General features: G+C 36.6%; 2 protein-coding genes across 4 annotated transcripts; one reads left to right on the top strand and one right to left on the bottom strand.

The window, feature by feature from the left end:
- Positions 1-1,529: 1,529 nt before the first annotated feature.
- Positions 1,530-9,030, bottom strand: LOC128675320 (cytochrome P450 4c3-like). Of its 3 annotated transcripts, XM_053754640.2 has the most exons (10): positions 8,597-9,027; positions 7,968-8,060; positions 7,604-7,714; positions 6,969-7,154; positions 6,406-6,602; positions 5,538-5,586; positions 4,810-4,987; positions 3,856-4,007; positions 3,251-3,433; positions 1,530-2,125 (listed from the first exon to the last, which is right to left on the bottom strand). In XM_053754640.2, exons 1-10 carry the CDS (start codon positions 8,751-8,753, stop codon positions 1,965-1,967), a joined length of 1,467 nt encoding a protein of 488 aa, XP_053610615.1. In that variant the 5' UTR covers positions 8,754-9,027; the 3' UTR covers positions 1,530-1,964. The 3 variants fall into 3 exon arrangements, with proteins under 3 accessions (XP_053610615.1, XP_053610616.1, XP_053610617.1); XM_053754641.2 differs by lacking the exon at positions 7,968-8,060 and having other exon boundaries at positions 8,597-9,028; XM_053754642.2 differs by lacking the exons at positions 7,604-7,714; positions 7,968-8,060 and having other exon boundaries at positions 8,597-9,030.
- On the top strand, positions 2,506-3,054 carry LOC135309845 (uncharacterized). Its single transcript, XM_064436357.1, has one exon. The coding sequence runs from the start codon at positions 2,506-2,508 to the stop codon at positions 3,052-3,054; it is 549 nt and encodes a 182-aa protein (XP_064292427.1).
- Positions 9,031-10,139: the final 1,109 nt, after the last annotated feature.

Genomic DNA, 10,139 nt, shown 5'->3' with positions numbered 1-10,139 from the left:
TAGTATGACAGATATGTAAATTCATTGATTTCTATATCAATTTATCTTCACGATTCATCTGGTCAAACCTTTGATAAAGGTGTATAATTTTGTCAATTACTGGTTTAACATAAAACTGACGTCCTAGGAGCTTCAGAAGATATCATGTCTTGTTGGATTTTTGAAATGTATGCGGATGGCGTCACAGTGACACAATTGTAATACTTAGCTAAAAATTATTCTGTATTTTAAAAAAAGAAATGAGTGGCTGAGTTCTACATTCGCTTTCCTAAACGATCCAATGGACATAGTAACAAGAAAATAATTCTAGTTCCGGTTTTATCGAAAAAAAAAAACATAACAGAATAAATAAATTACCAGAGCAAAGCTATTTTAAAGTATCTTGCTCACCGAGGAACTAAGGCGTAGGTAAGCAAAACTATGTTCGAAATAAACTTGATAAGCGCCCTTAAACTTCTGACACTTTTGTGGACTTTTTAGCTATTAGCTAGAATGGGATTACTCCCATGGATGACGTATGAGACGACGTTATAAAAAGTCCTGAAAAGTCCCAAAGAGGATTGTCGTCAGCTAGACGGCCGGTAGTAAAATCACTTTTTTTTCAATTATTTTAGAAAATTAATGTTTGCACAATAGATTGAATAAACAAAATGCGACAGTTTGATACTTCCTAAAGACCTAAGAAAACGAGCTAATGCTCGTGCCTCATGCCCGTATCCATATTTTCGAACTTTGAATCCATGAAAAGGGTTTACTGGGTAAAAAAAAATTTTTTCAAGATCATTAACGGAATTTGTATTTATCTAATTTTCAGATTACAAAACATTTTTGGGGATTCTTCGAGACAACCAAATAAAGAGGACTTGATGAAGATGGAATACTTAGAGAGAGTGATCAAGGAGACCATGCGGCTATTCACGGTGGTGCCTCTGATAGCTAGGCGAACTCAGAAGGAAGTCAAGCTATGTAAGTTTTGTCATTTTTCCAAAGAATCTCCAAACAGTCAATAAGAATTTTACGTAATAACCGCAACCTTAAGCCATGAGGAATACGACTACAGCAGAAGTAGGTACTCAGTGAATTAAAAATGTTTAGATAGCTAAGTCGTTAACTATGCACGCTGGATGTTGGCTAGCCCGTCTATTAGCATAGGTCGGGCCACCAGCGATCTTTGGCATTAGAAAATTGTGTCTGCCCTTTGTACAGACAGGGGTGTATAGGAATAGAGAGCAGAGCACCATTACTTGCCTAGTGTAAACAACCATAGATACGTGTAAAAGTTGAACTAGGACTAAAAGGTATCATTAGTTTAACCGTAAACTGGTTGTTATACTGAGGAGCGGATGTTTTCAGCGTCACTGTCAGTGCCTGCGGGCGTGGGGTGCGCGGTAGTGCCGCGCGCCCTGCACCGCTTGGCGCGGCTGTGGGGCGCCGACGCCGGCTTCAACCCCGACCGCTTCAACCCCGACCGCTTCCGACCGGAATACTCCGCTCGCAAGCACCCCTATGCCTTCATATTTCTTTACGAGTATATCCAATATTTACGTTAATATTTATTTAAACTCAAATAAATTAAAGTAGAGTAGCGGTAAAGTAGTAGTAGGTAAGTAAAGTTACAACACTAAACTTGTGGAGTAACAATATGAACACTATTCTTAATCATTCTCATGAATTCTTGCACATTAATAAAGCCGTCGAAGTCTTTATCAGCGTCGTCTATCATCTCGTCGATCTCCTCATCAGTGAGATACGTACCGAGTATTTCAGTCACTTTTTTCATATTTTCAAAACTAATCAATCCATTGTCTAGATCTTTTGAGAAATGTATTTTTTTACAATTCTGTGACGGGGTACTATCTAGAAGTCATAATGTGGCATGCTGTAACAACGAGTACATTCAAAGAAAAATACAAGTTTCGTTTGATAATTTTATTTTAGGAGTTATTTATTTATCTTTTTACAATTTACGTTCTCATTTCACGTTTTTCTAAAGTAATTAAATGTCCCGAAACTGGAAAAAGGAGGATTTCAATTTTGAGTTTGCCGCAAGCAGAGGACTTCACTTTGTACGACCTCAGGACGTTGGCCAGAATACTCTTCATCACCAGCATTCCGAAATGGCGACCTGCACATGGTGATTTATAAGTTTTTACCATGGATTTAGTAAGTACTTCTACCTACTAATTCCATGGTTTTTACACGATCGAATTGTGATTACATGATTTTATAATTTCTCTACAGAACTCTGTTGCATTCATAAATGTTTTTTTAATTCATTTTCTATGACTTATATTTTGATAATTTTACTGACGCCACAACATAAGTACATTCATTGTAATGTTTTTATATTATTTTTGTCGGAATAAGTCAAAATGTACTACCTTAAAAGCCTTCGATGCTTTTTGGAATACGCTTAAAAATTTGAATACTCTGTCATTAGATGACAAAGCAAATAAGAATAATTCTCAGCTGTTGAATTTGGCATCAAGTTAAGAGTTTTAGAAAATGAATCCCGGTGATAGCTTGGGTGAACCCGAGATTGAAGTAGAACCTCCACCAGAAGAGGAAAAGGAGAAAACTGTTTGCGCGAGACTAGTCCTCACATTGGAACAAGAAAACGATTTGCGCGAAGCATTTAATTCCCTCGATCATCTAGGTGAAGGAAAAATAGTAGCCGATGATTTTCGCGTGGTCATAAAAGCGCTAGGCTATCAACCCACTAAAGAAGAGTTGCAAATGATGATTAACGCTGTCGATAAAGGCTACACCGGAAAATTGAGCTTCGAAAACTTTCAGACCGCAATCATGAGAAAGGTTATGTCCCTGGATACCGATGGTGACATCATGAAAAGTTTCAGATTGTTCGACATGGATGACAATGGATTGATTAGTTTTGAAAATATTAAAAAAGTGACTGAAATACTCGGTACGTATCTCACTGATGAGGAGATCGAAGAGATGATAGACGACGCTGATAAAGACTTCGACGGCTTTATTAATGTGCAAGAATTCATGAGAATGATTAAGAATAGTGTTCATATTGTTACTCCATAAGTTTATATTGTTACTCCATTACTTACCTACTACTACTTTACCGCTACTCTACTTTAATTTATTTGAGTTTAAATAAATATTAACGTGAATATTGGATGTAAGCCCACCGTCCATTAATGCCCCGTTTGGTCTGTTTTGTTTGGTTCCTCACTGTCGGGATGAAAGATTTGGTGACAAGTAATATAAATAAAGGTACCAATACAGTTCCTGGCGCCGTAGCTAAAGGGTATGAAGGCGCAGGGGTGCCTGCGAGCGGAGTGTTCCGGTCGGAAACGGTCGGGGTTGAAGCGGCCGGCGTCGGCGCCCCACAGCCGCGCCGAGCGGTGCAGCGCCCGCGGCACTACCGCGCACCCCACGCCCGCAGGCACTGACAGTGACGCTGAAAACATCCGCTCCTCAGTATAACAACCAGTTTACGGTTAAACTAATGAGACCTTTTAGTCCTAGTTCAACTTTTACACGTATAATGGTCTATGGTTGGTTACACTAGGCAAGTAATGGTGCTCTGCGTCAGATATATTAGGTCTCTCTATTATTTAGTGTATAGGAATACACCCCTGTCTGTACAAAGGGCAGACACAATTTTCTAATGCCAAAGATCGCTGGTGGCCCGACCTATGCTAATAGACGGGCTAGCCAACATCCAGCGTGCATAGTTAACGACTTAGCTATCTAAACATTTTTAGTTCACTGAGTACCTACTTCTGCTGTAGTCGTATTCCTCATGGCTTAAGGTTGCGGTTATTACGTAAAATTCTTATTGACTGTTTGGAGATTCTTTTGAAAAACGACAAAACTTACATAGTTTGACTTCCTTCTGAGTTCGCCTAGCTATCAGAGGCACCACCGTAAATAGCCGCATGGTCTCCTTGATCACTCTCTCTAAGTATTCCATCTTCATCAAGTCCTCTTTATTTGGTTGTCTCGAAGAATCCCCAAAAATGTTTTGTAATCTGAAAATTAGATAAATACCAATTCCATTAATGATCTTGTAAATAAAATTTTCTTACCCAGAAACCCTTTTCATGGATTCAAAGTCCGAAAGTATGGATATGGGCATGAGGCACGAGCCAATGTTCTAATAGTAAAAGATAACGAAGATCGTGTGATGCGGAGAACGCAGGAAGAAGAAAGTCGGAAAGCGGTCTCTCCTAAATTAGACACTTTTTAGGGTTACGTACGTCAAAAGGTAAACACGGAACTCTTATACGATCACTTTTTTGTCCGTTTGTGTCTGTCCGTCTGTCCCTCTGTCAAGATCCTTTTTCTCAGGAACGCGTAAAGGTATCAAGTTGAAATTTATACTAAAGGTCCACGCCCAGGTCTACGGACTCTTCCAGCTGGGAAAAAATCAAACTTATACGTTATCGCGTTCAAATATGACCGTTTATGTCGCATATTTTGCGATAGTTTGCGATTTCACAAGGGAATCAAACCTATAGGGTAACAATAGTACTTCAAGGGTACTTCTCGTAGACCAAGAATCATGAAATTTGGCAAAAACCAATTTTTTGCCAAATTTCATGATTATTACCTTACATGATGATATAGGAAAAAAAATTAAAAATGGTAACAGAAAAAAGTTATATTTGTAATTAGTTTCGTACAAAATGAATGCGTACGCTCGCGAATCTAACTCGCACTTGACCGGTTTTTTACGTCATAGTAGATCGGGAGAGCGAGGGAATACTTTTGACTCACTGTCTCACTGATTCTGTAATGTTGTTTTATAAATGTTATCTAATGTAATCTCACTCTTTATGAACGAGTTCCTGTTCTGCCTGATGGTGGCCCAGCAGCTGCAGAGCGTACGACACGACGAGCGCCGTCGTGTCGTTACCAGCGATCGTGATGGAGTCAATGTGCTCCCGTAACTCTTCATTGGTCAACTTCATGTCTCTTGTTAGGAGCAGTTCTAGTAGATCTTTGCGTCCTAGAAGTCGTTGAACAAAGATTTATTGATTTAGAAATAAACACGGACAAATCCTGGATTAATGAATGAAGGAAATTATTTATTTTTAAGTAACATGGACTCATTTTGTCAGTACTGCTTATATTATGTTAGTACACAATATAATTAAGCACTAAAGTGGCCATTCCTGCACCGGGGAGTGGTGCCACCGAAACGCGCACGAATTAATTGATCAAGCGAGCGAAGTCTACAATTCTACTTCGGGCAAAAATATTTTTTTTGTATGTATGTATGTTTGTAACGCGATAACTTTCAAACCGTTGGTCCGATTTTGATGAAATTTAAAAGATATGCAGGATCTGTCAAAATAATTTTTAAGTCCGTGGCATCAAACTCCGTTAAGTCGTATTTGAAATATTCACATCTTTGTAAAAACTCACCAACATTTATTGTGTTCGCGAGGTCTAAGTTCGTGGCGAACAACTAGTTATACTTAAATCAAATAGGATACCTAAGCAATGAAACGAAACTTGATAACATATTTTATCAAAAACAGATTAATTTTACTTGCCTTCATTAATTTTGCCATTTTCATGATCTTTCCTTTTCCTCATGACTACCTGAAATACATGAAATAGGTACGATCATTGAATTGAAACTCAACGTTTCAATTGAAGATGTGTTATCTTTTCATTATTAGGTTATGACGTGACGTGTTAATGATGTGCGACGCGAGCTATGCACGATCCATGTAAACCTACGTCGAGTCTTTACCTACCTTAGGTACGTACTATATGCTTACAAACTTACTTTGTACACAAAACCAAAGAACAGCCTGAACATGTAGCGAAGTTATGTTCAAGTGGACCGCCGGCTATTTGTATATAACATGACCTCATATCTAACTCTAGATAGATCTATCTAGATTTAGAACATGAGGTCATGTTACATTCAAGTAATAAGTACTCACAAATACTATATGTGGTAGTCAATGTCAAAACTCATTAAATTTCATTCATTATTGTTATTTTTTTAAAAGTTTTTCATATTCATCATATTATTATATCATAATATTGTTATTATTATAATTTATCATCATTTTGGGGTTACGTGTAGGTTACCTGAAAAGGATACCTCAAAACCAAAATTGCAATATCAATTTATTGTACCTATATCCGTCTGCCTTTTTTCTCAAGAAATTTGTATAAATTTATATATAAATAAATTTATTTATACTCGAGTTAATTGTCTCTTTTAGCTGTAAAAATAAATCAAACTTGTAAGTCATCAAAATATAAGACCAAATATATTTTATATCGATTACACAAGGAAATAACACCTGTTAATTACCGCAAGAAGCAGGACAGCACACATATATGTATTGTATATATCTTTAAAATGTAAATAAATAAATAAATACTTTTAAATGAAATACACACCTCATCTGTAAATTTATGTGTTATGTCGATATTGTCTTTCTGTATTTTGGATTGTTTAGTCAGATTGAAAAGAGCGTCTGGTTGCATCCAGGGCTTGAAGAGTCTCATGTTGATAATGGACATGACGGCGTTGCGCGCGCACATGTACCGTGTGTCCGGGTTGTGTTGGACGTCCATACGCTCGCCCATTGCTGTCTCTGAAATATTTATAATATATAAGATAAACACATTTTCACCATTTAGTAATATTTAAATGAGTATCCGTGTAAACAACAAAAGTAAATACAACATCGAGTCGATGCTAACGCTAACCTAACGCTAACCAATCACAATGCGCCATGACACATGAAACGACATCCACATCACAATGTGATTGGTTCGCTGCGTCTCACTTCGAATCGACTCGATAGTAAGAAGTGAAATGTATGAATGAAGTAGCGTATAATTTCACCGAAGCTACAGGCCAAAGCTAGATTACATTATGAATACATTAAAGTACATTTACACACAACGGTAAAATACTATAGGTAGATTTGGGAAAAAAAAGCAATTCATGTACTCACCAAATACAATATCCAGCATACAGGACGTTATATATTTGAATACATCAAACTCCGGTTTCCCCACTTCATTCTCAAGTCGCTTCACGAGAATCGAACCCTGCTCTCCGAAGACTTCAATGAAATCTTCAATCAAACGATTTTGAAATATGGGGAGGATCACTCGCCGGTGAGATTTCCACAAATCCACTGAAATTGTTAAGTTATTTAAATAGTTACTACCATGTGGCATTTATTTAATGTATAGATTATGTATGTGAATTTAATTATTGTTTAGGTATTGTACATATAAATGTTAATCTAATAATGATTTAAAATTGTACCTGTCTTCTTATATTGTTCAATCTGTATTTTTATTTTATTCATGACATTTTCGACACAACGTATTTGTCACTACATAGTGCATATATAATACAAAGTTCCTTCCCGCTGTCTGTCCGTCCCTATATATATATGCTTAGATCTTTTAAACTACGCAACGGATTTTGATGCGGGTTTTTTAAATAGATAGAGTGATTCAAGAGAAATGTTTAAGTGTATATTATTACGGTTTTACCAGAACGAAGCCAGGACGGGCCGTTAGTATGAAATAAACTGAATTGATCTATTTTTGTCCAATTTAAGTTTTTAACTCTCACCTGGAGCAACAAACAATCCATTTCCCAGCCATGCTTGCAAAAATTTGTATGCGTGGTCCTTTTCCAAACAGTTATCTAGAACTATCTGTACATCTTCCGGATTGGTAACCACTGGAATGGTAACAAATTTCCTAATTTGTAGTAAGTATAGCACTAAAAAAATTTTGAATATTGAGAATACGTGCAAGGAAGATTCTGGTGAAAAGAAAAAATCAAAATAAGTTCTGACCCCTGTTGTTGCTTGGTTAATATTAGTAATATATAAATGTGAAAACACTCTATACTCTGTTCCTTTTAGGAAAAAAGTTTTCACAAAAGATGAAGGTAAAGGGTACTTATATATGTATAGCAAACGTAAACTAACAAATGTACAATGATGGTCCGATCCAGACTTTGCAAACTCCTCCTGGACACTGTTCACCTAGTTGTGACAGTGTGTCGATATTTTTTAAAATTCCTGAAAAGATAAAATATTAATCCTGATAATTAATACTTAATGGAAACCGGTGTCATTACATATTTTACTAGCAATTGGGTAAAAACGCAAGAAATTATACATTTAAGCCTTCTTCAGGAATTACTCTATTTATTGGTGAGAACTGCATGAAAAGCCGTGCTGTAGTTTTTGAGTTTATCGCGAACAGATAGACAGACGCGGCATTTTTAATATGTAACGATAATGATGGGATATGCCTATGTGTTGCAATAGATAAAATGAGGGACAGAAAAATAAACAAGTACTTAAATCCTTAAATATTATGAAATAAAGGCCTCTTCCGCGTCTGTCTGTTCGCAATAAACCCAAAAACTACCGAATAGATTTTTATACTTTCACCAATAGATTATTATTCCTGAGTATATTAGGTATATAATTTATTTTGATTTTACCCGAGCAAAACCGGGTCGGGTCGCTAGTTTTAATAATAAAACAATAACTTTTAATTACACCGTTAAAGGAATCTGCCTTAATAGATATTCTAAATAAACTCTTACTTTCAGGACTACCAATGAACCAATGAGAGTGGCCTAAAACAGGCACACATCCAGGTCCAGCAAGGATATTGGACAACTCGTACAGGTGCTTCCGATCCCTGCGATATTTCCAGTAGATGATAATTGCTATTAAAGACACTAGTAATAAAACTATCATTGTGTATTGCTACTATGATATCAAAAACTACTGATTTATAGGTACGAATCGAGTACGTATTTCCCTTAAGCAGGTAACGTAGCAAACAGCAAACCTTTACTGTGTCGTTTCGGTTTGTCAAGAAGGTTTTATTTATTCTTTCGGTGTTTGATCTAATGCGTGTTCTTATTTCCTTCACTAGCGGCCCGCCCTGGCTTTGACTTCGCTATAGCATAATAAACTACACCTAAACTTTACTTAGAATATCTATTGGTGAGAACCGTAAAAAATTAACGTAACCGTCGGGTAGTTTAAGAGTTTATCGCGTTTATACGTACAGATAGACGCGATTTATTTTTATCATATGTAAGGATGTGAAAGTTAGGATGTGGGTATGTGGATGTTCGTTATTCAATCACGCTAAAACTACTATTTGGGGAGGTTGATGTGTTGCTGATTGTACCTTGGATTGATACTTTTATTCCGAAATTATTTCGGGAGAAAAGCCTGACACAGCTATTTATTATTTACAAGCGACCCGACCCGGTTTCGCACAGGTGCAATATTATGCATGTTACATATATATAAACCATTATCAACCTATCTATTAAAAAATCCGCAACAAATCCGTTGCATAGTTTTAAATATATGAGCATACGTCATAAAACAGACGGCGAGAAGCAACTTTGTTTTATACTATGTAGTGATATTTTATACTAGCTGTGGCCGTAACATCGTTAGCGTGCGTGGTTTGTAATAAATAATACTTTACATAATAATTTTTCAGAATATCCCTAAACATCTTTAATTGAATAAAGCAGAAGAATTTGTTGAACTTCTCTCCGAAAGACAGAAAATACTGGCCTGATATTTATATATTTCTTTATTATAACCACACAGATAGAGGACAGTTATTGTTCTTATTAACAAAGTCTTCCTATTATCACGCTTCCGAGAATCCATTGTTCCGTCGTCTTCCGTTAGATTGTGTCCATCAACGCAGAAAAACGCAGAAATTGTATGATGCGCAAGGGGGGTGACAGAGGGAGACACCATATCACCCAAGCTTTTACATGTGTACGTGGAGGACATGTTAAAACGCTTGTATGGGACAACTATGGTATAAAGGTCAATGGTGCTTATGTTTACCTATCTCATTTGCGATTTGCGGATGACATCATCTATTTGCTGAAAAACTGGAGGACCTTCAAAATATGCTTGCAGTCCTACTTAACAGTACTTAACGCTTCTTTGAAAATGGGACTAAGGATGATTATGACCAAGTCTAATATATCCTAGGCTTGGATCCTCTGATTTCAGTAGCAAGCAAGCAGTTGGAGATAGTGGTTCACTATTATATATCTTGGTAACATTCTTCATTTTATCAAGGACCAACAAAAGTAGGAA

The sequence above is a fragment of the Plodia interpunctella genome, chromosome 14 (assembly GCF_027563975.2).
Source record: "Plodia interpunctella isolate USDA-ARS_2022_Savannah chromosome 14, ilPloInte3.2, whole genome shotgun sequence".
Lineage (NCBI taxonomy): Eukaryota > Metazoa > Arthropoda > Insecta > Lepidoptera > Pyralidae > Plodia > Plodia interpunctella.
The sequence above is the reverse complement of the archived record's forward strand: the minus strand, read 5'-3'. Positions and strand labels throughout refer to the sequence as shown.

Excerpts from the sequence above, each read along its gene's own strand:
- LOC135309845 (XM_064436357.1), top strand. The coding sequence starts at position 2,506 with ATGAATCCCGGTGATAGCTTGGGTGAACCCGAGATTGAAGTAGAACCT.
- LOC128675320 (XM_053754640.2), bottom strand. The coding sequence starts at position 8,753 with ATGATAGTTTTATTACTAGTGTCTTTAATAGCAATTATCATCTACTGG. Across the intron at positions 7,715-7,967 it reads CGGACCATCATTGTACATTT|TGGTTACCAATCCGGAAGAT; the intron begins GTTAGTTTACGT and ends TTACCATTCCAG. Across the intron at positions 4,008-4,809 it reads CAGGAACTCGTTCATAAAGA|ATTACAAAACATTTTTGGGG; the intron begins GTGAGATTACAT and ends TCTAATTTTCAG.